The 25001-nt window shown below is 51.8% G+C and overlaps 2 protein-coding genes and 1 long non-coding RNA gene across 4 annotated transcripts in view; 2 read left to right on the forward strand and 1 right to left on the reverse strand.

The window, feature by feature from the left end:
• RBSN (rabenosyn, RAB effector) overlaps positions 1-18997 on the forward strand; it is a 29951-nt gene extending 10954 nt beyond the window's left edge. For both annotated transcript variants that reach the window (XM_073574980.1, XM_073574981.1), the window contains exons 4-12: positions 141-241; positions 776-821; positions 1020-1181; positions 1285-1529; positions 2798-2868; positions 3162-3248; positions 5128-5230; positions 5379-5483; positions 11353-18997. In XM_073574980.1, the coding sequence (XP_073431081.1) occupies positions 141-241; positions 776-821; positions 1020-1181; positions 1285-1529; positions 2798-2868; positions 3162-3248; positions 5128-5230; positions 5379-5483; positions 11353-12378 (1946 nt within the window). In that variant the 3' untranslated portion in view covers positions 12379-18997. The remainder of the gene's footprint in view (positions 1-140; positions 242-775; positions 822-1019; positions 1182-1284; positions 1530-2797; positions 2869-3161; positions 3249-5127; positions 5231-5378; positions 5484-11352) is intronic.
• Positions 18998-20363: 1366 nt separating this feature from the next.
• On the reverse strand, positions 20364-24242 carry MRPS25 (mitochondrial ribosomal protein S25). The gene is made up of 4 exons (XM_073574984.1): positions 24108-24242; positions 23867-23973; positions 21604-21691; positions 20364-20678 (listed from the first exon to the last, which is right to left on the reverse strand). Exons 1-4 carry the CDS (start codon positions 24239-24241, stop codon positions 20486-20488), a joined length of 522 nt encoding a protein of 173 aa, XP_073431085.1. The 5' UTR covers position 24242; the 3' UTR covers positions 20364-20485.
• Positions 24243-24405: 163 nt separating this feature from the next.
• The window catches only part of LOC141088801 (uncharacterized), a 28112-nt gene continuing 27516 nt past the window's right edge, over positions 24406-25001 (forward strand). Inside the window, exon 1 of the long non-coding RNA XR_012232065.1 lies at positions 24406-24538. This is a non-coding gene — a long non-coding RNA (uncharacterized lncRNA). The remainder of the gene's footprint in view (positions 24539-25001) is intronic.

Consider the following 25001-nt stretch of genomic DNA (forward strand, 5'->3'; position numbering starts at 1 on the left):
GGTAGACGACTGCACCTAGAAGCAGAGTCGGAGAGGGGTGTCTGTTATACATTTGTGCTCCCCATCCCTTCATGAAACTTGGCGTGCAGATAAAAGAGCATTTTTTCTTTTCTATTCTAAACTTTTCCTTTTGTTCCCAGGGGCGGTGCGGAGTCACCTGTCTGACTTTAAGAGGAACCGAGCTGCTAGAATTGATCACTACGTGGTGGAAGTCAACAAGCTCATCATACGCCTGGAAAAGGTGAGTGTTCTCTGAGATGAAGATTACTTCCACCTTCACATCCATTTTTTTCCTCTCTTTGCCCCCAAAATATGAAATCAAGCAACTTTGTAATCAATTTTAAAGAAAAATTTCCTATTGTTTTGCGTATACAGCTCCTTTCATCTTGCCTAAGTGTCGCTTTAGGAACAGCGAATTAAACCCTGAGCATTATCATTCCCCACCTTTTATGCTTCATGAGATAAGTTACCAAGACGAATAATACAGAATGTGACTTGCGGCTCTGACTACGTCGGCTTTGTTGTCTGTTACCATGGAGACGCATAGGTCTGTATAGGAGCTGCAGAACCGAAACTGTAGGAAATCTGCAAAAATAGCGATTACAAAGCTGCTTCATTACTGATTGTAGATGCGGTTGGACAATAAATAATTGCCTCCTCCGCAGATTTCATGGTCTGATAGATTCATGTGTTCTGCGGTGGGATATAGTGAATCGTTAATATAACTCCGTTGTTTGCAGCACATCGAGGATTAACGTTCTCTGTTTGTCTCTAGCTAACGTCATTTGACCGCACTAATACAGAGTCTGCCAAGATAAGAGGTACGCCGCGCCGCCCCGCTGTTCTCACCACAGAGAGCAGTCAGTATTGGGATTAAAGGGGTATTCCGAGGATTATTAATCAGTGCTGACCATTGACATCTCCACTAGATGTTGTATTATTGCCGCCAGGGGCAAATGGATCAGAGAGTGATGGCGCGGCTTCTTCACCTACTAACCCGTGTCTTCCTTCTCTCTCAGCGATAGAGAGGTCTGTGGTGCCGTGGGTCAGCGACCAGGACGTGCCCTTCTGTCCAGACTGCGGGAACAAGTTCACCATCCGCAACAGGCGACACCACTGCCGGCTCTGCGGGTCCATCATGTGCCGGCGATGCACCGAGCTGATCACCATTCCATTTGCCAGTGAGATATGAGATGGTTTTGTCCCGTGGCGTCTGTCCGCGTCCTCTGCCCTTCGAGTGTCGTGGCTGCACGTCACTTCTGTCTCTCGCTTTTTCCTTCACAGATAAATTAACCAGCGCCAGCAAACACTCCGTCTCCACCCACGGCAGTCCCAACTTATCCCCTAACACTAGTGCTCAGACCTCCCGTCGGGGCAGCATCAGCAGTCTCAGCAGCGTCAGCTCCATCCTGGAGGAGAAGGATGACGACAAAATCCGCTGCTGTCAGCACTGCAAGGACACACTACTAAAGAGGGAGACGCAGATGGACGAGAAGGAGCACACCCCGGAAATTGTGAAAGTCTACCAGGTAAACTCAACACACGGATGCTGACACTGGGTGTATGGGATAATGGCACTGACAATCGGGGTACAGGATAATGGCACTGACACTGGGGAGTACAGGATAATGACGCCGACACTGGGGGTACCGGATAATGACGCCGACACTGGGGGTACCGGATAATGACGCCGACACTGGGGGTACCGGATAATGACGCCGACACTGGGGGTACCGGATAATGACGCCGACACTGGGGGTACCGGATAATGACGCCGACACTGGGGGTACCGGATAATGACGCCGACACTGGGGGTACCGGATAATGACGCCGACACTGGGGGTACCGGATAATGACGCCGACACTGGGGGTACCGGATAATGACGCCGACACTGGGGGTACCGGATAATGACGCCGACACTGGGGGTACCGGATAATGACGCCGACACTGGGGGTACCGGATAATGACGCCGACACTGGGGGTACCGGATAATGACGCCGACACTGGGGGTACCGGATAATGACGCCGACACTGGGGGTACCGGATAATGACGCCGACACTGGGGGTACCGGATAATGACGCCGACACTGGGGGTACCGGATAATGACGCCGACACTGGGGGTACCGGATAATGACGCCGACACTGGGGGTACCGGATAATGACGCCGACACTGGGGGTACCGGATAATGACGCCGACACTGGGGGTACCGGATAATGACGCCGACACTGGGGGTACCGGATAATGACGCCGACACTGGGGGTACCGGATAATGACGCCGACACTGGGGGTACCGGATAATGACGCCGACACTGGGGGTACCGGATAATGACGCCGACACTGGGGGTACCGGATAATGACGCCGACACTGGGGGTACCGGATAATGACGCCGACACTGGGGGTACCGGATAATGACGCCGACACTGGGGGTACCGGATAATGACGCCGACACTGGGGGTACCGGATAATGACGCCGACACTGGGGGTACCGGATAATGACGCCGACACTGGGGGTACCGGATAATGACGCCGACACTGGGGGTACCGGATAATGACGCCGACACTGGGGGTACCGGATAATGACGCCGACACTGGGGGTACCGGATAATGACGCCGACACTGGGGGTACCGGATAATGACGCCGACACTGGGGGTACCGGATAATGACGCCGACACTGGGGGTACCGGATAATGACGCCGACACTGGGGGTACCGGATAATGACGCCGACACTGGGGGTACCGGATAATGACGCCGACACTGGGGGTACCGGATAATGACACTTATTGTTCTGCAGAGGCTCCGGGCCTGTATGGAGAGAGTGGATGAAAAGGCTCCAGAATACATCCGCATGGCACAATCTATAAAGTAAGTCCTGTAATTCTAATTAGCAGTCAGTACATATCTGTCTGATCCGTACAATCCTGAGCTCTTGCACAGTTTCTGACTTTCCTTCGAGGATCCTTTACCTACGACCGGAGACGTCTCCTCTGATTTGCACTTTATTTCTCGCATTTACAAACAAAATGTTGATAATATAAGAAGTGAATGTGGGAGTGGAGGCTGTTCCGCGTCTCTCTGACACAAGCCCTATACTGCGACAGGCGATAATTATCTGACAAACAGTCTGCAAAATGCTTTGTGTTTCTTTTATTCTGCAGCGCTGGCGAGACAACCTACAATTTAGACCACGCCAACGGCCTGAGAGTGGAGGTGCAGAAACTCTATGAGCTAATAGATGCTTTAAGGTGAGAAGTGACACCGAGACGGGGGCTGCGGTGAGGAAACCTGGGGGCAGGGAAGGCTCTGGTGTCGCTCCATGCATGGGCCATGATTGCGGGGGGAAATAATAAATGTATGTGTGTATATAGCTAGATATCTGTATACACTGCTCAAAAAAATAAAGGGAACACTTAAACAACAGAATATAACTCCAAGTAAATCAATCTTCTGTGAAATCAAACTGTCCACTTAGGAAGCAACACTGATTGACAATCAATTTCACATGCTGCTGTGCAAATGGAATAGACAACAGATGGAAATTATTGGCAATTATCAAGACACCCTCAATAAAGGAGTGGCTCTGCAGATGAGGACCACAGACCACATCTCAGTACCAATGCTTTCTGGCTGATGTTTTGGTCACTTTTGAATGTTGGTTGTGCTTTCACACTCGTGGTAGCATGAGACGGACTCTACAACAACCCACACAAGTGGCTCAGGTAGTGCAGCTCATCCAGGATGGCACATCAATGCGAGCTGTGGCAAGAAGGTTTGCTGTGTCTGTCAGCGTAGTGTCCAGAGGCTGGAGGCGCTACCAGGAGACAGGCCAGTACACCAGGAGACGTGGAGGGGGCCGTAGGAGGACAACAACCCAGCAGCAGGACCGCTACCTCAGCCTTTGTGCAAGGAGTAACAGGATGAGCACTGCCAGAGCGCTGCAAAATGACCTCCAGCAGGCCACAAATGTGCATGTGTCTGCGCAAACAGTTAGAAACCGACTCCATGAGGATGGTCTGAGTGCCCGACGTCCACAGATGGGGGTTGTGCTCACAGCCCAACACCATGCAGGACGCTTGGCATTTGCCACAGAACATCAGGGATTGGCAAATTCGCCACTGGCGCCCTGTGCTCTTCACAGATGAAAGCAGGTTCACACTGAGCACATGTGACAGACGTGACAGAGTCTCGAGACGCCGTGGAGAGCGATCTGCTGCCTGCAACATCCTTCAGTATGACCGGTTTGGCAGTGGGTCAGTAATGGTGTGGGGTGGCATTTCTTTGGAGGGCCGCACAGCCCTCCATGTGCTCGCCAGAGGTAGCCTGACTGTGCCATTAGGTACGAAGATGAGATCCTCAGACCCCTTGTGAGACCATATGCTGGTGTGGTTGGTCCTGGGTTCCTCCTAATGCAGGACAATGCCAGACCTCATGTGGCTGGAGTGTGTCAGCAGTTCCTGCAAGATGAAGGCATTGAAGCTATGGACTGGCCCGCCCGTTCCCCAGAGCACATCTGGGACATCATGTCTCGCTCCATCCACCAACGTCACGTTGCACCACAGACTGTCCAGGAGTTGGCGGATGCTTTAGTCCAGGTCTGGGAGGAGAACCCTCAGGAGACCATCCGCCGCCTCATCAAGAGCATGCCCAGGCATTGTAGGGAGGTCATACAGGCACGTGGAGGCCACACACACTACTGAGCATCTTTTCCTTGTCTCTTTTCCACTGAAGTTGGATCAGCCTGTATTTTGATTTTCCACTTTGATTTTGAGTATCGTTCCAAACCAGACCTCCATGGGATATTCATTTTGATTTACATTGATAATTGTTATGTTTTATTGTTCTGAACACATTTCACTAAGCAATGAATAAAAATTTGCAACTGGAACATTTCATTCAGAGATATCTAGGATGTGGTATTTTAGTGTTCCCTTTATTTTTTGAGCAGTGTATATATACTGTATGTGCACGCACACTATATTTTCACCCCTTTTTGCATGCTAGAAAGGAACAGATTTATCAGTAAGTATCAAATTAGTAAACCCCAAAAAATGTAACTATTTGATAGAATTATTTTAATTATTTTTAGCAATTTAATCATTATCATTTATTTTTTATCTGCCACAGTAAGAAAATACTAACCTTGGGAATGAACCAAGAGCCCAAACCCCACCCCAAACATCTCCAGCTGCAGAAGATGGTCAGATACTCGGCGACGCTGTTTGTGCAGGTAAATACTGGAGGAAATGTCCGTCCATTGCACACCGTGACTGTTATATGCAGTGAGATCCCACCCTGCGGAGCCGCATATTGCATCAAATGATCCTCCATCACTTTTCTGTCCCTGGGAGGTACAACTTTTTTTTGTATTGCCTCAGGAAAAACTATTAGGTTTAATGTCGCTGCCAACTAAGGAGGCGTACGAGGAGTTAAAGGAAAAGCGGAAACTGGAAAATGAGCAAAAACTACAACGAGAACGACAGGTGAGATTGCATGTGTGAAATTGTACCTGACAGCAAGCAGAGATCTTGTAACTAGTAGGAAACTGTAAAGGTGGTAGGGTGACAAGGCCGACTGAGCCGCAATGTCTTACGCCAGAAATTGGTGTAAATCATAGCAGGGATCTACTCCAGCCCGTAGCCCCCATGTAGTTTGGCTGCGTATACACCGTATATACTTGTGTATAAGTCGACCCGATTATAAGCCAAGGCACCTAATTTTGCCACGAAAAACTGGGAAAATGTATTGACTCGAGTATAAGCCGGGTGTGCATTGTCTCCTCATCCCTGTTTGGTATGCATGGCTCCTTATCCCTCTCCTTGTATGCATGGCTCCTTATCCTCATCCTTGTCTGCATGGCTCCTCATCCCTGTCATGGTATGCATGGCTCCTTATCCCCATCCTTGTCTGCATGGCTCCTCATCACTATCCTTATCCCCATCCTTGTCTGCATGGCTCCTCATCCCCATCCTTGTCTGCATGGCTTCTTATCGCCATCCTTGTCTGCATGGCTCCTTATCGCCATCCTTGTCTGCATGGCTCCTTATCCCCATCCTTGTCTGCATGGCTCCTTATCGCCATCCTTGTCTGCATGGCTCCTTATCGCCATCCTTGTCTGCATGGCTCCTTATCGCCATCCTTGTCTGCATGGCTCCTTATCGCCATCCTTGTCTGCATGGCTCCTCATCCCCATCCTTGTCTGCATGGCTCCTCATCCCCATCCTTGTCTGCATGGCTCCTCATCCCCATCCTTGTCTGCATGGCTCCTCATCACTATCCTTGTCTGCATGGCTCCTTATCCCCATCCTTGTCTGCATGGCTCCTCATCCCCATCCTTGTCTGCATGGCTCCTCATCCCCATCCTTGTCTGCATGGCTCCTCATCCCCATCCTTGTCTGCATGGCTTCTTATCGCCATCCCTGTCTGCATGGCTCCTTATCGCCATCCTTGTCTGCATGGCTCCTTATCGCCATCCTTGTCTGCATGGCTCCTTATCGCCATCCTTGTCTGCATGGCTCCTTATCGCCATCCTTGTCTGCATGGCTCCTTATCGCCATCCTTGTCTGCATGGCTCCTTATCGCCATCCTTGTCTGCATGGCTCCTTATCGCCATCCTTGTCTGCATGGCTCCTTATCGCCATCCTTGTCTGCATGGCTCCTCATCCCCATCCTTGTCTGCATGGCTCCTTATCCCCATCCCCCATCCTTGTCTGCATGGCTCCTTATCGCCATCCTTGTCTGCATGGCTCCTCATCCCCATCCTTGTCTGCATGGCTCCTTATCCCCATCCTTGTCTGCATGGCTCCTTATCGCCATCCTTGTCTGCATGGCTCCTTATCGCCATCCTTGTCTGCATGGCTCCTTATCGCCATCCTTGTCTGCATGGCTCCTTATCGCCATCCTTGTCTGCATGGCTTCTTATCGCCATCCCTGTCTGCATGGCTCCTTATCGCCATCCTTGTCTGCATGGCTCCTTATCGCCATCCTTGTCTGCATGGCTCCTTATCGCCATCCTTGTCTGCATGGCTCCTTATCGCCATCCTTGTCTGCATGGCTCCTTATCGCCATCCTTGTCTGCATGGCTCCTTATCGCCATCCTTGTCTGCATGGCTCCTTATCGCCATCCTTGTCTGCATGGCTCCTTATCCCCATCCTTGTCTGCATGGCTCCTCATCCCCATCCTTGTCTGCATGGCTCCTTATCCCCATCCCCCATCCTTGTCTGCATGGCTCCTTATCCCCATCCTTGTCTGCATGGCTCCTTATCGCCATCCTTGTCTGCATGGCTCCTTATCGCCATCCTTGTCTGCATGGCTCCTTATCGCCATCCTTGTCTGCATGGCTCCTTATCGCCATCCTTGTCTGCATGGCTCCTTATCGCCATCCTTGTCTGCATGGCTCCTTATCGCCATCCTTGTCTGCATGGCTCCTCATCCCCATCCTTGTCTGCATGGCTCCTTATCCCCATCCCCCATCCTTGTCTGCATGGCTCCTTATCGCCATCCTTGTCTTCATGGCTCCTCATCCCCATCCTTGTCTGCATGGCTCCTTATCCCCATCCTTGTCTGCATGGCTCCTTATCGCCATCCTTGTCTGCATGGCTCCTTATCGCCATCCTTGTCTGCATGGCTCCTTATCGCCATCCTTGTCTGCATGGCTCCTTATCGCCATCCTTGTCTGCATGGCTCCTTATCGCCATCCTTGTCTGCATGGCTCCTTATCGCCATCCTTGTCTGCATGGCTCCTTATCGCCATCCTTGTCTGCATGGCTCCTTATCCCCATCCTTGTCTGCATGGCTCCTCATCCCCATCCTTGTCTGCATGGCTCCTTATCCCCATCCCCCATCCTTGTCTGCATGGCTCCTTATCGCCATCCTTGTCTGCATGGCTCCTTATCGCCATCCTTGTCTGCATGGCTCCTTATCGCCATCCTTGTCTGCATGGCTCCTTATCGCCATCCTTGTCTGCATGGCTCCTTATCGCCATCCTTGTCTGCATGGCTCCTTATCGCCATCCTTGTCTGCATGGCTCCTTATCCCCATCCTTGTCTGCATGGCTCCTCATCCCCATCCTTGTCTGCATGGCTCCTTATCCCCATCCCCCATCCTTGTCTGCATGGCTCCTTATCCCCATCCTTGTCTGCATGGCTCCTTATCGCCATCCTTGTCTGCATGGCTCCTTATCGCCATCCTTGTCTGCATGGCTCCTTATCGCCATCCTTGTCTGCATGGCTCCTTATCGCCATCCTTGTCTGCATGGCTCCTTATCGCCATCCTTGTCTGCATGGCTCCTTATCGCCATCCTTGTCTGCATGGCTCCTCATCCCCATCCTTGTCTGCATGGCTCCTTATCCCCATCCCCCATCCTTGTCTGCATGGCTCCTTATCGCCATCCTTGTCTGCATGGCTCCTCATCCCCATCCTTGTCTGCATGGCTCCTTATCGCCATCCTTGTCTGCATGGCTCCTTATCGCCATCCTTGTCTGCATGGCTCCTTATCGCCATCCTTGTCTGCATGGCTCCTTATCGCCATCCTTGTCTGCATGGCTCCTTATCGCCATCCTTGTCTGCATGGCTCCTTATCCCCATCCTTGTCTGCATGGCTCCTTATCGCCATCCTTGTCTGCATGGCTCCTTATCGCCATCCTTGTCTGCATGGCTCCTTATCGCCATCCTTGTCTGCATGGCTCCTTATCCCCATCCTTGTCTGCATGGCTCCTCATCCCCATCCTTGTCTGCATGGCTCCTTATCGCCATCCTTGTCTGCATGGCTCCTTATCGCCATCCTTGTCTGCATGGCTCCTTATCGCCATCCTTGTCTGCATGGCTCCTTATCCCCATCCTTGTCTGCATGGCTCCTCATCCCCATCCTTGTCTGCATGGCTCCTTATCCCCATCCCCCATCCTTGTCTGCATGGCTCCTTATCGCCATCCTTGTCTGCATGGCTCCTTATCCCCATCCTTGTCTGCATGGCTCCTCATCCCCATCCTTGTCTGCATGGCTCCTTATCCCCATCCCCCATCCTTGTCTGCATGGCTCCTTATCGCCATCCTTGTCTGCATGGCTCCTTATCGCCATCCTTGTCTGCATGGCTCCTTATCGCCATCCTTGTCTGCATGGCTCCTTATCGCCATCCTTGTCTGCATGGCTCCTTATCGCCATCCTTGTCTGCATGGCTCCTTATCGCCATCCTTGTCTGCATGGCTCCTTATCCCCATCCTTGTCTGCATGGCTCCTTATCCCCATCCTTGTCTGCATGGCTCCTTATCCCCATCCCCCATCCTTGTCTGCATGGCTCCTTATCCCCATCCTTGACTGCATGGCTCCTTATCCCCATCCTTGTCTGCATGGCTCCTCATCCCCATCCTTGTCTGCATGGCTCCTCATCCCCATCCTTGTCTGCATGGCTCCTCATCCCCATCCTTGTCTGCATGGCTCCTCATCCCCATCCTTGTCTGCATGGCTCCTCATCCCCATCCTTGTCTGCATGGCTCCTCATCCCCATCCTTGTCTGCATGGCTCCTCATCCCCATCCTTGTCTGCATGGCTCCTCATCCCCATCCTTGTCTGCATGGCTCCTTATCGCCATCCTTGTCTGCATGGCTCCTTATCCCCATCCTTGTCTGCATGGCTCCTCATCTCTATCCTTGTATACATGGCTCCTTATCCCCATCCTTGTCTGCATGGCTCCTCATCCCTATCCTTGTATGCATGGCTTCTTATCCCCATCCTTGTCTGCATGGCTCCTCGTCCCTATCCTTGTATGCGTGGCTCCTTATCCCCATCCTTGTCTGCATGGCTCCTCATCCCTATCTTTATATGCATGCCTCCTTTTCTCCATCCTTGTCTGCATGGTTCCTCATCCCTATCGTTGAATACATAGCCCCCAATGAGAAAAGCATAAAAAAACTCTCCTACTTACCATATACACTCACGTATAAGCCGAGATTTTCAGCCCATTTTTTGGGGCTGAAAGTCCCCATCTCGGCTTATACGGGAGTCATATATCGGGGGATGTCAGAGATCATACCCCCTCTTGGCGCATCTCTGCAGCCCCCCCCCCCCGCTTCTCTCACTGTCTCAGGCGCCTTCCTTCAGTGGTCACGTGGTACCGCTCATTAGTCATGAATATGCGCATATACATGACTTTAATGAGCGGTACCACGTGACCGCTGAAGGAAGAGCTGTGGGAGAAGTGGGCGGTTGCAGAGACCGCGCCAGGAGGAGGTAAGTATATGCTATATTCATCTGTCCCCGGTCCACCGCTGCTCTGTTCTCTGTCTGTGATGTTCAGGACAGAGGGCGCGATGAAGTGATTAGTGAGCACCGCGCCCTCTGCTTGAATAGTCACTGACAGAGGTACCCGGAATACAGAGCAGTGCACGGCGGTGGAACGGGGAGAGGTGAATATCTCAGGTGCTGGGGCCCTGAGCCAGCGGCAACACTGGCACCTGTCCCCCATAGCGCACTGGTGTCCCCGCCTGCTTCGGACACCGGCACCCTGGCCCGCAGCAACGAGAGGCGAGTATGTCATTTTTTTTTATATTTGCAGCAGCATATGGGGCAAAATCTATGGAGCATCTTATGGGGCAGCATGTGGGGCATAATCTATGGAGCATTTTATGGGGCCATAACCTTTATGGAGCAGCATTTGGGGCATATTATTCTATGGAGCATGTTATGGGGCCAATATTAACCTTTCTGCAGCATTATATGGGGTATATTTTGTATGGAGTATCTTATGGGGCCATCATGAACTGTATGAAGCATTATATGGGGCTCCTGATTCAATATGGATATTCAAAAACATTTAACCTACTGATGTCTCAATTAATTTTAGTTTTATTGGTATCTATTTTTATTTTTGAAATTTACCAGTAGCTGCTGCATTTTCCACCCTAGGCTTATACACGAGTCAATACGTTTTCCCAGTTTTTTGTGGCAAAATGGGGGGGGGCTTATACACGAGTATATACAGTACCTTCCCTGCGCACTCTCGCTGCATCTTGTTCTGGCTTCCAGCAGATCCTGTGGCCGAGCGATCAACAAAATGGAAATCAATGTCCGTTATTAACAGATTTAGATGGACTGAAATTTCGGGCCTAAATTTCCCCAAACCCGTCAGATCAATAGTGGCCATATCTAAACAAATTATAAAAAAAAAATATGTAAGTCACAATGTGTGACTTTCACACCAGAAAAATGACTCTAAACCTTTAATAAACTCCCCCCCCCCCCCCCTCCAAAGTTTTACAGACGTTTAATAACTTTATTGTAAATGCTAAGGAAAAAGTTTGGAAAAGTTGCTAATCTGTCGTTTTGTAACAGTGGCATACCACTTGTGTTTCTGCAGGCGGCTCTTGAAGCTCAGAGGAGGCGAGATGAGAAGAAGAGAGATGCCGTACCCCGCGCCTCCGAGGCCTTGAATGGAGAGCCTCGGCCAACGGGCCGCATTCGAAAGGTGGAAGGGTGGTTACCGACATCTGGTGTTCCTCGGAATCAAGAGACCTCCGACCCCCTCCTCCAGCAAATCGAGAACATCACCTCCTACATCCAGCAGGCTCAGGTGGTCGGACGCACGGATGAAGTCCGCATGTTAGAAGAAAATCTGAGGCAGCTGCAGGATGAGTACGACCAGCAGCAGGTGGAGACAGCTATAAGGATGTCCAAAGTGCTGGCGGAAGAGGAGGCCATGCAGAGAGAACAGCTGGAGGTACTGAGAAAGCGGGAGGAAATCCGGGAGCAGAAGAGGAGCTTGGCCCAGCACAGCAGAGCTCACTCCTTGGACTTTCGGGACCACCGACAGGTGGTGGCCTGGCAGGATAAGCACACGGCAGCGCTGGATCTCCAGCTCCCGAGACACGACCTCACTCCAGTACGGTTTCCAAGTCCTTCAGACACAAAACCAGACCTCTCCTTACACATCTCTCCGGTTCTTCCCAGCAAATCTCTGCCCTTAAACCCCTTTGAGGATGAGGAGGATGAGTCCGAACCGGTCCCTTCAGACCCAATCCAGCAAAACGGCAAAAGGGAATACAACCCATTTGATGAGGATGATGAGGAAGACCAAGACTGGAGCTGCTACAAAGTCACACAACCCTCTTCCAATCCATTTGAAACGTCACCAGAACGAGACTACTCACCACCGGCTACAAAAAACCCCTTTGAGAAGGACGAGGTCCCCTGCACTGGGAATCCCTTCGAGGAGCCGGATGAGGAGGTGATCGAGGAGGATCTGCTCCTACAACAGATCGATAACATCAAAGCCTACATATTTGACGCCAAGCACAGCGGACGTCTGGACGAGGTGGAGCTCCTGACCGAGAACCTTAGGGAACTGAAGAAGACTTTGGCCAAGCAGAAAGAACAGACCCAGTGAGAAAGACCCCACGATACCAGATTCTTACCAGCAAAGCCCATGGTATCAAGAGCATCACCCTGATTATACCAACGTGCTGCAGAATGATGGCGGAGCGCTGCTGCATGTCTCTGCGGAACAATGCACCGCACAGGTCAATGGAAATAGGTGGGTTGGATTGTTATCATACCTTGTGCTCCCTGATCGTATCACTCCTGAATGTGAAGAGCCCTTATAAAGGTTCTATGAGCCCATTATATGGATTAATCCGTGGGGGGAGGGAAGTAGCCACTGCCTATAGGAAGCGAACTTCAAGGACCAGAATATTGCGTGACGTGATTTCTGCAATACGATGTCTGGACGAAAGGTCTGCTCCAATTACCCTACACTACACATGGAGAACGCCGGCTGCCTGCTCCTGTCTAATCCGTGACCATTGTGGAAAAGACAGGAGATTTCTGGTATAGTCTGAACAAGGTTGTATCATTTTAAGGGTCAGTATGCCTCTGATCACCACAGATATATATATTCAGAACATCTACATAAAAAGTGGAGTCATGGTGTATATACATTGTTATCTAATGGTGAACTCCAGAGCTGCACTCACTATTCTGCTGGTGCAGTCACTGTGTACATACATTACATTACTGATCCTGAGTTACAGCCTGTATTATACCCAAGAGCTGCACTCACTATTCTGCTGGTGCAGTCACTGTGTACATACATTACTGATCCTGAGTTACATCCTGTATTATACCCAAGAGCTGCACTCACTATTCTGCTGGTGCAGTCACTGTGTACATACATTACTGATCCCGAGTTACATCCTGTATTATACCCCAGAGCTGCACTCACTATTCTGCTGGTGCAGTCACTGTGTACATACATTACTGATCCTGAGTTACAGCCTGTATTATACCCAAGAGCTGCACTCACTATTCTGCTGGTGCAGTCACTGTGTACATACATTACATTACTGATCCCGAGTTACATCCTGTATTATACCCCAGAGCTGCACTCACTATTCTGCTGGTGCAGTCACTGTGTACATACATTACTGATCCTGAGTTACATCCTGTATTATACCCCAGAGCTGCACTCACTATTCTGCTGGTGCAGTCACTGTGTACATACATTACATAACTGATCCTGTGTTACACTCCAGAGCTGCATTCACTATTCTGCACTCAGTGACTCCACCTTTTCTGTAGATATTCTAAGTTTGTAATTGGTGACTCTACAATACGTTGGGTAACTCCGTTCACTGCAGCATCCAGAACACTACATCGAGGTTGTGTGAGTCCTTACGGCTCTGGACGGTGGCAGTAATGTGAGTTATCTGTGGGGACCCCTGTAATGCAGCGTTAGTGCCCCTTTATCTGCGCCTTGGTGACACTTTGTACTTTTGCTGTTACATTGTGGTTGCTACATTGTATTAGTTTGTGTCGTGACCACAGGAGGGAAGTGAAGCGGCCGTAGAACTATAACCGTGGGATTGTAGGTCTCCGTTCTGCCCACTCCTCGATTTGGTCTCCTGTAGGAGACGGCATTGGTGCCCAATGTGACAGTGACTTAAAGGGGCGGTGTCATCAGGGCTGGGTCCTTTTAGATTAGGTCATCTCTCCAGGTCTTATCTGAGCGTAACTTGTGCTCTTTGCCTCAGTGCATCAGTCTGGAGTCTGTTTCGCTCAGGGAGGATTGTCCAGACCAGATAACATTGTAGCAAACCCTCTGCTGTGATGTTTATCACCCATACAATGTGCTAGCCTTCAGAATGTTCCCATTCACTGACAGGAAGCAGCGAGTCGAAACAAAGTATTTTTGGATGTTGCAGAACTTTATCATAATTGTAAGGATTCATGTTTTTCTGAGGCGTCAAGAAATTATGGCATTAAAGGGACGGATTCGCTTTATTTTGTTGGGATAATTAGTAGGGTACCTGAGCATATACCCCCACAAGTGCTAAAGTAAAGGGGCCTCTACTGAAAGTCATGCCAGAAAAAAATACAGGAGTGCTCTTGCTTTACTGCCTGCTGTGCTGCTTGGTGATTTTGCAGCGATTTTCTTTGTGGCACAAATTGTTCAGTATTTTTAGGTTCTGTTATAAGAAGCTCCAGTATTAGTGTGTGTGTCATGTCTGTGTGCTGTTGTCTCCGTTGTTTTATTTATTCCTGATCTGCTGCAGAATTGAGGAGGAAGGTTGTATAGCTCAGAGATCAAAGCGCCCCCCCCCCCCATTAGTGACCCTATACGGCTCCCTGCCCCCTCCTCCAGTCAGAGGGAGACACATAGGAAACCCCCACTGCAGCTTTTCTTTCATCTTACATCTTCTACTCTAGTCGCTTCCAAAGCGGCTTTCGAAACGCCACCTATCCCTGCGTTCAGTTCCGTCACATACTTGCCATCCAGGTATGATATGCAGCTTCGGATGTGACTAGAGAGGAAAACATAAAGGAGGGTGGGGGGGATATTTCTCTATCTCCCTGCACCATTTTGAGTCTCATCAGTGCAGGTCAGGGACACTTGCTCTTTCTGCCTTTTTATAGTCTTTTTTTTTTTTATACCTTGGGTTGCTGATGGGCAGCCATCTTGACTTCGTTTCCCCACAGCCTTAAGCATTACATGCTGACCGTTCATGACCAGCGCTGCGCACAAACCATTACAACCAATCGGCCGGATGACGCCAGATCCTCAATGAATGCCGACGGACTGATTGGGCAAACGACCGGCCTCCAGTGGCATTATTACTCTGCGGAGCTTTATTTCGTTTTTTCTATAATGGATTCATGGAGACAACAGGGGGCGCTGCTGACCTGCTAGAAAGGCTATGTGCACCTTTTCTACCATTGCAGTATTTTTGCTCCAACTTTAGATAAGCAATTTGGTCATTTTAAAAGTTTTGGTATACAGCTGCTATGATGAACTATGTATTTCCATGGTTACAGACTACAAACAAAACCTGTGTGCAGTCTGTCGTCTTCCTCTGTGATCAGCGCAGGTTGTTGTTCATATACAAAAAAAAAAAAAAAAAAATGAGGGGCATGACATACTAAGAAGGGAGAGAAAGAAGAGGAAATTTAGTCTAGAACATTGAGAGCAGGTCCACAGAGAATTTCCAAAATGAGATAGAATAAAACATTTCTGTCTGCAGCTAAACAAGCAGGGAGCGCTCACTGAGCTCTGAACATCCACTGGGCTCTGAATGTGTCACTCTTACAGCAGCGGACACCCACTGAGCACTGGACCTGCAGCTCTACAGTTAACATCCGTTAAACTCACACCCACAAGTTCACTGCTTGTGTAGCTGCAAGTTCAGTTTTCAATAAGTGCTCCTGTTTGTGGAGCTGCAGGTTCAGAGCTCAGTGCGTGCTCACTGCTTATATAGCTGAAGACAGGAATATCTTATTCTCTCATTTTGGAAACTGGGTGTATTCTGTTTGTGATGATTCATGCTTGTAGAGGCTAAACAAGTATAGAACTCACTGAGCTCTGAACCTGCAGCTGTAGAGGCAGAGAACACCCGCGGAGCTCTGAACCTGCAGCTGTAGAGGCAAAGAACACCCGCGGAGCTCTGAACCTGCAGCTGTAGAGGCAAAGAACACCCGTGGAGCTCTGAACCTGCAGCTGTAGAGGCAGAGAACACCCGCGGAGCTCTGAAGCTGTAGAGGCAGAGAACACCCGCGGAGGTCTGAAGCTGTAGAGGCAGAGAACACCCGCCGAGCTCTGAACCTGCAGCGGCAGAGAACACCCGCCGAGCTCTGAACTTGCAGCTGTAGAGGCAGAGAACACCCGCCGAGCTCTGAACCTGCAGCTGTAGAGGCAGAGAACACCCGCCGAGCTCTGAACCTGCAGCTGTAGAAGCAGGGAACACCCGCCGAGCTTTGAACCTGCAGCTGTAAAGGCAGAGTCCTCAATGAGCTCTGAAGCTGTAGAAGCAGAGAACACCCGCTGAGCTCTGAACCTGCAGCTGTAGAGGCAGAGAACACCCGCCGAGCTCTGAACCTGCAGCTGTAGAAGCAGGGAACACCCGCCAAGCTCTGAACCTGCAGCTGTAGAGGCAGAGTCCTCAATGAAATCTGAAGCTGTAGAAGCAGAGAACACCCGCTGAGCTCTGAACCTGCAGCTGTAGAAGCAGGGAACACCCACCGAGCTCTGAACCTGCAGCTGTAGAGGCAGAGTACTCAATGAGCTCTGAACCTGCAGCTGTAGAAACAGAGTACTCAATGAGCTCTGAACCTGCAGCTGTAGAAACAGAGTACTCAATGAGCTCTGAACCTGCAGCTGTAGAAACAGAGTACTCAATGAGCTCTGAACCTGCAGCTGTAGAAACAAGAGTCCTCAATGAGCTCTGAAGCTGTAGAAGCAGAGAACACCCACCGAGCTCTGAACCTGCAGCTGTAGAAGCAGGGAACACCCGCCGAGCTCTGAACCTGCAGCTGTAGAAGCAGGGAACACCCACCAAGCTCTGAACCTGCAGCTGTAGAGGCAGAGAACACCCGCTGAGCTCTGAACCTGCAGCTGTAGAGGCAGAGAACACCCGCTGAGCTCTGAACCTGCAGCTGTAGAAGCAGAGAACACCCGCTGAGCTCTGAACCTGTAGCTTTAGAAGCAGAGAACACACGCTGAGCTCTGAACCTGCAGAAGCAGAGAACACCCGCTGAGCTCTGAACCTGCAGCTGTAGAAGCAGAGAACACCCGCTGAGCTCTGAACCTGCAGCTATAGAAGCAGAGAACACCCGCTGAGCTCTGAACCTGCAGCTAAGCAAGCAGAGAATCAGAAAAAGTAATTTAATATTGAAATCAGCCAATAACAGAGCAGACTGCACCTGTCCTTATCTAAATAATAATTTCTATGTGCACATACACTTTAAGCTGCAGGTCTTGAAATGAAAGGTCTTTGCTCCAATATGGGTGCAGCTACTTGCGTCGTTTTCACTTTGCGCAAATGTTTTCGCAACTCTACCACAATCATACCCACTGTGCGTTTTTCTAGAGCGGACGCTGAATGGCGGCATTACAGATGTAGATGGCAGCGGAGAAAACCTGCAACCAGGACGCAAAAAATGTGCAATTGACAAACGGAAAAGTGCAAATGAGGTTTTTTGATTTAATATCTTAATGCCATAGTTATTACCTAGTAAGAAAAATGCTGCAAATAACTGCAAGTGTGATCCAGGACCAAGCTGGCAAGTCTTCTGTGTATTACTTATATTAATAGGGAGCAGTGGCCAACGCTGGGCCGGCACCGCTGCTCATTAACAAGCCAATTACTAACAGATGTGTAACGACTAAGCTAATCAGCCCTAATCTGAATCATTCATTGATTAATCGCCCAGTAAACACGATCAGTAGAACACATCTATCTAGGTAAGAGACCGCACCATAGAAGTTGTAGTTCTAAGAAACGCACGGGAGCCGCAGAATTACCCAGGACTGATCACATCCTATAAACCTGTGCGGTGGCCCGAGGACTACAGATCAGATGCAACTTATTTTTTGCCGTGACCCCCAATATTTTGGGGAGTGTTCTGCTGCCGCAGTAAGGGGTCTCGGTTTTAAAGGGCTTATAAAGTTTTGTCATCTGATATTGACTCCATTTTATATTCAAGATCTCCGATTGCTTTCGATGAACTGAGGCCGTTCTTGTTTATCTCACATAGGCCGGTTTCACATTTGCGTTTCAGGGCGCAGCGACGGCCTGCCCACCTCCGCCTATCGGCGCATGACGCTTCCTGCGTCCCCTATCTTTATCACTTTGGACGCAGGCCGTGCGCAGTATGCATTTGGCGGCGCATGCGTCCTTTTGACGGTGCGCCGACCAGTGCCAAATGCAACCTGTTGCAATTTGGTTGCGCTCGGCGCACCGTCAAAAGGACGCATGCGCCGCCAAACACATACTGCGCACGGCCTGCGTCCCCAGTGATAGGGGATGCATGCAGCGTCATGCGCCGATAGGCGGGGCAGGGCTTAGCGGCGCCGTGCGCTGGCCGTCGCTGCGCCCTGAAATGCAAATGTGAAACCGGACTTAATCTGTCTCACGACTGAGATTCTGCTACAATCGCATCCTCTCTATGAGAACTCCTGCACTGATACATTGTATCAAACATCAGCACCAGGAATTTTTTTTTTTTTTTTTACGGATATGATTGTAACAAACTCTCAGCTGTGAGAACTACTAGGTCTGTACCATTATCTGTCCCAGCACAAATCTCTCCCCTGTCCGATCAAGACTGGTTTACAATTGTAACAAACCCTCAGCTGTGTTAGATCTGTGCCGTCTTTAGCATCTGGATATAAACAAGATGCTCCAAATTCACTGCCAGCAAACGGAGATCTTGGAATACAAAGTATGTGAAGTCATTGCAGGATTTCTTTTTTCTACTTTACATAAAACTGGACTGCCCCTTTACATTTTCTCAACAGTCTCTTAAAGGGGCAATTCCCAGTGTTATGTTCTCACGTGACGGTGACCCTTTAATGCCGCCCGGAGCTCTCCCATCCTCTGTGAGAGTCTGACTGTAACTCATGTATTGAGGCGAAAGACCTTCCGCCGCGGCCGATTTTGCATGTGATGAACGTCTCATTCTTCTGTGACCACTGGAAACTTTTCTATAACTAAAAGTGAAATAAGTTGACTAAATGCCGTCTGTGTCATTTATTACAAAAAAAAAAACCCCACTCTGCCAAAGTCACATGTAACCGCTATAATCCAAGATGTCGTCTGGGAATGACACTAATCCAGAGAAAGCACCACCCCTGCCTACAGGTCGGGTGCGGTACTGCAGCATTCATTTTAATAGCGCTGACCCAACCTGTGGACAGAAGTGATGCTGTTTTTACAGGGCGGAAAATAAAACAGCTGATTTTCTAATCAGATCTGCTCACTTCCAAAGAGATGCCTGCAGGTGTCGTGGTCATCTTGCACGCATCTCATGGGGGGCGCACAGGAAGCGAGCGACTCTGGACAGCACATGATAACCCCAAAACTATTAAGAGAAGTGCAAGTCCCACCTGCTGATCCTCTCATGGTGCCTCTCCTGCTGTGCGGGGAAATGCAGCCACATTCCCCTATACTGCAGTTCCTCTGCACAGCAGCTGGCTGGCTGGGGGCGCTGCTGTTAGGTGGGAGCACCCTCCACTGAGACCCCTTCATTCTCAGCATCGGTGGAGAGGTTGGGTCACATCCTAATTGGCTGGTTGCATTTAATTGGCCACATATTTACTAAAACTTTCCAATGTGGCACAATGCAGATAACCTGTTGTCCACAGCAGGGATTGTGGCGTGATCTGCTGGGATTTGTAGTTCTGTCATAGGTGCAGAGACTGAAGGAAGGGTTAAGGCGCAGGATGAATACACAGCTGCCCTACTTCGGCGGAGGCGATACGTCCCTCTGATCTGCTTCCGTATCTGCGATCACCGCACGGCAGACATGGAAATGAGCCGCTAATTACTGCTCGCTGCGACATCAAAAGACCCCGGCTGATCAAAAGCCTCGGAGAACTCGGATGTAAATCCCCCCGGAATACCTGCCATCACACACCAGCGCACGGCGGGGCCGGGGGGACGACTGACGGAATCTGGAAAACTTCCTATGTTTTACTCCAGACGTTTCTGCACAATAAACAGAAATGTGGGAGCGGACCGGCTGCAAGATTGTACCCCATTACTCTATGCTGGTGGGCTCCAGCAAGGGGCAAATGAACAAGCGCCGGGTCCTGGTCGGTGCAGGGGTCTCCATTCACAACCCTGCAGCTGGCCGGGCATGCTGAGAGTTGTAGTACTGTAACAGCTGGAGGGCACCACACAGAGACCTGTCATTGATATTCAGTGGGGCAGTAGTTTTATCTCTGGGGCCTGCATCTCTCCTCCATTATGGCGGTGCAGCCAAACCTTAATATAGTGAATAGAGTCAGCCGGGACAGCAAAAGCAAACGTCTCTCCATCCAAATAAGGGGGGGGGGGGGACTCAAAAATTCATCCCCCACAACTGAGGACAAAACCGGCATGAAGATCGCCAGAATGACTTAATTTAATAGAGTATAGAAAAATATAACAATGATTAAAAAAAACAAAACAATGACCACGGGCTGGGGTCTCCCCCCACCGCAGAGCCTCGTTCTGGGGGGGTCACACCTCTGACCCGGCTTTTAGTTTAGCTTTGTATTTCCCAGTCATTTCTTTTGGCAGCGGCACCACTCCGGGGCACGGGACCTGCCCATCTACCTCACACAGACACTCACGCAGGTAGTACTTTTTGGGGCCAAAATTGGCAGGATTGGACAACACCATTTTCGCCTTTTCTTCTTCTTTTAGGGTCTCTCTGCAGAGAGAAAAAAAAAAAAAAAGGTTTACAATGAATAAGGGACTCGATAAGAAGCAGCCATCCTCATACTGGTGACTACAGACAGTCTTGCGTATCTCTGTATACAGGGAGCTCCCCCTAGTGGTGACTGCAGACAGGATCTTATCATGTATCTCTGTATACAGGAAGTTCCCCCTAGTGGTGGCTGCAGACAGGATCTTATCATGTATCTCTGTATACAGGGAGCTCCCCTAGTGGTGACTGCAGACAGGATCTTATCATGTATCTCTGTATACAGGGAGCTCCCCTAGTGGTGGCTGCAGACAGGATCTTATCATGTATCTCTGTATACAGGGAGCTCCCCCTAGTGGTGACTGCAGACAGGATCTTATCATGTATCTCTGTATACAGGGAGCTCCCCCTAGTGGTGACCATAGGCAGGGTCTTATGTATCTATACAGGGAGCTCCCCCTAGTGTTGGCTGCAGACAGGATCTTATCATGTATCTCTGTATACAGGGAGCTCCCCCTAGTGGTGGCTACAAGTCAACATAATTTTATCTTGTAATACGTCAGCTATTGAGTATTGATCATATGACACGGTGTTCATCAGTTTTCCTGTGATAATGACTTATTGTTTTTAAAAAATAATGAAATCGCATGACATACGTATACATAGAGGCCAATACTTGCAGCAGTTAGGGGTTTGTTGCAAAGTATCCAGTCTGTACAATCCTCTGTAAGCTGAACATTCCGGACTGATACATTGTAACAAACTATCAGGACAGCAGATTACTGGTGCTGATGATTTTGTCTCACACAGGGTAGGGTATGCAGGATGCAATTATAACAAACCCTCAGCTGTGAGCCATTAGATCTGTTCAGGATTTAAGCAGTATTTTACTCCATTCACTGACAGTAAGCAGATGATGCCGCCATCTTACTCTGTCTTGCCCAGGATTTTCTTTACATGATACAAGATTTCCGTCCGGCTTTTGTCTTCAATGTCAACCAGGACCTGCTGCCCGTCATCTGTGAGACAAGAGACGACTGAGTGCGGCGATGTGACTGTGCCTCCCGCCACAGTCTGCAGCATAGGTAACAGTGTAGCGTCTAGTGCTGTTCAGCCTGTGCCTCCTGGTGCATAGACAGTGAACACTGACACAGGCCGAGCAGCGGTGAGGGAGCGATGGTGGTGAGGGGTCGCTCAGGATGTGATCTCAGGAAGAGAAAATGAATAACGATCTATGATTGGTGCCCCTGCCCCACTCACACTCAGAGAAGAGGCGAGCGGCCCCCGCGCCCCACTCAGAGAAGAGGCGAGCGGCCCCCGCGCCCCACTCAGAGAAGAGGCGAGCGGCCCCCGCGCCCCACTCAGAGAAGAGGCGAGCGGCCCCCGCGCCCCACTCAGAGAAGAGGCGAGCGGCCCCCGCGCCCCACTCAGAGAAGAGGCGAGCGGCCCCCGCGCCCCACTCAGAGAAGAGGCGAGCGGCCCCCGCGCCCCACTCAGAGAAGAGGCGAGCGGCCCCCGCGCCCCACTCAGAGAAGAGGCGAGCGGCCCCCGCGCCCCACTCACAGAAGAGGCGAGCGGCCCCCGCGCCCCACTCACAGAAGAGGCGAGCGGCCCCCGCGCCCCACTCACAGAAGAGGCGAGCGGCCCCCGCGCCCCACTCACAGAAGAGGCGAGCGGCCCCCGCGCCCCACTCACAGAAGAGGCGAGCGGCCCCCGCGCCCCACTCACAGAAGAGGCGAGCGGCCCCCGCGCCCCACTCACAGAAGAGGCGAGCGGCCCCCGCGCCCCACTCACAGAAGAGGCGAGCGGCCCCCGCGCCCCACTCACAGAAGAGGCGAGCGGCCCCCGCGCCCCACTCACAGAAGAGGCGAGCGGCCCCCGCGCCCCACTCACAGAAGAGGCGAGCGGCCCCCGCGCCCCACTCACAGAAGAGGCGAGCGGCCCCCGCGCCCCACTCACAGAAGAGGCGAGCGGCCCCCGCGCCCCACTCACAGAAGAGGCGAGCGGCCCCCGCGCCCCACTCACACTCAGAGAAGAGGCGAGCGGCCCCGCGCCCCACTCACACTCAGAGAAGAGGCGAGCGGCCCCGCGCCCCACTCACAGAAGAGGCGAGCGGCCCCCGCGCCCCACTCACAGAAGAGGCGAGCGGCCCCCGCGCCCCACTCACAGAAGAGGCGAGCGGCCCCCGCGCCCCACTCACAGAAGAGGCGAGCGGCCCCCGCGCCCCACTCACAGAAGAGGCGAGCGGCCCCCGCGCCCCACTCACAGAAGAGGCGAGCGGCCCCCGCGCCCCACTCACAGAAGAGGCGAGCGGCCCCCGCGCCCCACTCAGAGAAGAGGCGAGCGGCCCCGCGCCCCACTCACACTCAGAGAAGAGGCGAGCGGCCCCGCGCCCCACTCACACTCAGAGAAGAGGCGAGCGGCCCCGCGCCCCACTCACACTCAGAGAAGAGGCGAGCGGCCCCGCGCCCCACTCACACTCAGAGAAGAGGCGAGCGGCCCCGCGCCCCACTCACACTCAGAGAAGAGGCGAGCGGCCCCGCGCCCCACTCACACTCAGAGAAGAGGCGAGCGGCCCCGCGCCCCACTCACACTCAGAGAAGAGGCGAGCGGCCCCGCGCCCCACTCACACTCAGAGAAGAGGCGAGCGGCCCCGCGCCCCACTCACACTCAGAGAAGAGGCGAGCGGCCCCGCGCCCCACTCACACTCAGAGAAGAGGCGAGCGGCCCCGCGCCCCACTCACACTCAGAGAAGAGGCGAGCGGCCCCGCGCCCCACTCACACTCAGAGAAGAGGCGAGCGGCCTCGCGCCCCACTCACACTCAGAGAAGAGGCGAGCGGCCCCGCGCCCCACTCACACTCAGAGAAGAGGCGAGCGGCCCCGCGCCCCACTCACACTCAGAGAAGAGGCGAGCGGCCCCGCGCCCCACTCACACTCAGAGAAGAGGCGAGCGGCCCCGCGCCCCACTCACACTCAGAGAAGAGGCGAGCGGCCCCGCGCCCCACTCACACTCAGAGAAGAGGCGAGCGGCCCCGCGCCCCACTCACACTCAGAGAAGAGGCGAGCGGCCCCGCGCCCCACTCACACTCAGAGAAGAGGCGAGCGGCCCCGCGCCCCACTCACACTCAGAGAAGAGGCGAGCGGCCCCGCGCCCCACTCACACTCAGAGAAGAGGCGAGCGTCCCCCACTCACCCAGGTAGAAGCGCAGGAAGGGGGACGGCGTCATGTTCTTCAGCAGCATTATCTGCAGCCAGGGGTTCTTATACTGGATCTGGGGGACCGAGAAGAAGACGAACTTCCTGCAAGAGAGAAACGGGGGAAACTGGGAGACAACCCGGGACCCCCCAGTCAGAGCCCCCCCACCACCACCGGAAGAGCCGCTCCATCCACCGCCCCCTGTGACCTGTTCACCCTTCTCCTGACCTCCGCTCACCTGGCGCCGTCTCCGTGCTCTCCCCGCGAGTTGTAATTGACGGTCATGATTTTGACGCTGTTCTTGAAGACGATGTCCCCGCTCTGCAGGTACTGGAGGGTGCGGCGGATCGGGAAGGGCCCCTTCATCGGCATCTCTGCGCCGGGACACCGAGGAGCACGGCCGCAATGCACGCTGGGTGGAGACAGCGGCCGCCGCAATGCACGCCGGGAACTACACAAGCTGACAGGAGACAGTGGCCGCCGCACTGCACGCTGGGAGGAGAGGACAGGCGGCCGCCGCACTGCACGCTGGGAAGTGGAGTCCTGTCACATCTGCCCACTCCAACTGTCATGTGACCTGCGCTCTGCTCCTGTGCTGCAGCCTGATCTCAAGAAAAAAGGCAGGAGAGGGGCCACAGGAAGAAGGAGGAACCTGCATCCACCAGAATAGTGAGTGCAGCTCTGGAGTATAATACAGGATGTAACTCAGGATCAGTACTGTAATGTATGTACACAGTGACTACACCAGCAGAATAGTGAGTGCAGCTCTGGAGTATAATATAGGATGTAACTCAGGATCAGTAATGTAATGTATGTACACAGCGCATGCACCAGCAGAATAGTGAGTGCAGCTCTAGGGGTATAATACAGGATGTAACTCAGGATCAGTAATGTATGTACACAGTGACTGGACCAGCAGAATAGTGAGTGCAGCTCTGGGGTATAATACAGGATGTAACTCAGGATCAGTAATGTATTGTATGTACACAGTGACAGGACCAGCAGAATAGTGAGTGCAGCTCTGGTGTATAATACAGGATGTAACTCAGGATCAGTAATGTAATGTATGTACACAGTGACAGGACCAGCAGAATAGTGAGTGCAGCTCTGGTGTATAATACAGGATGTAACT

The sequence above is a fragment of the Dendrobates tinctorius genome, unplaced genomic scaffold (assembly GCF_039654945.1).
Source record: "Dendrobates tinctorius isolate UK_male_01 unplaced genomic scaffold, ASM3965494v1 ptg000041l, whole genome shotgun sequence".
Taxonomy (NCBI): Eukaryota; Metazoa; Chordata; class Amphibia; order Anura; family Dendrobatidae; genus Dendrobates; species Dendrobates tinctorius.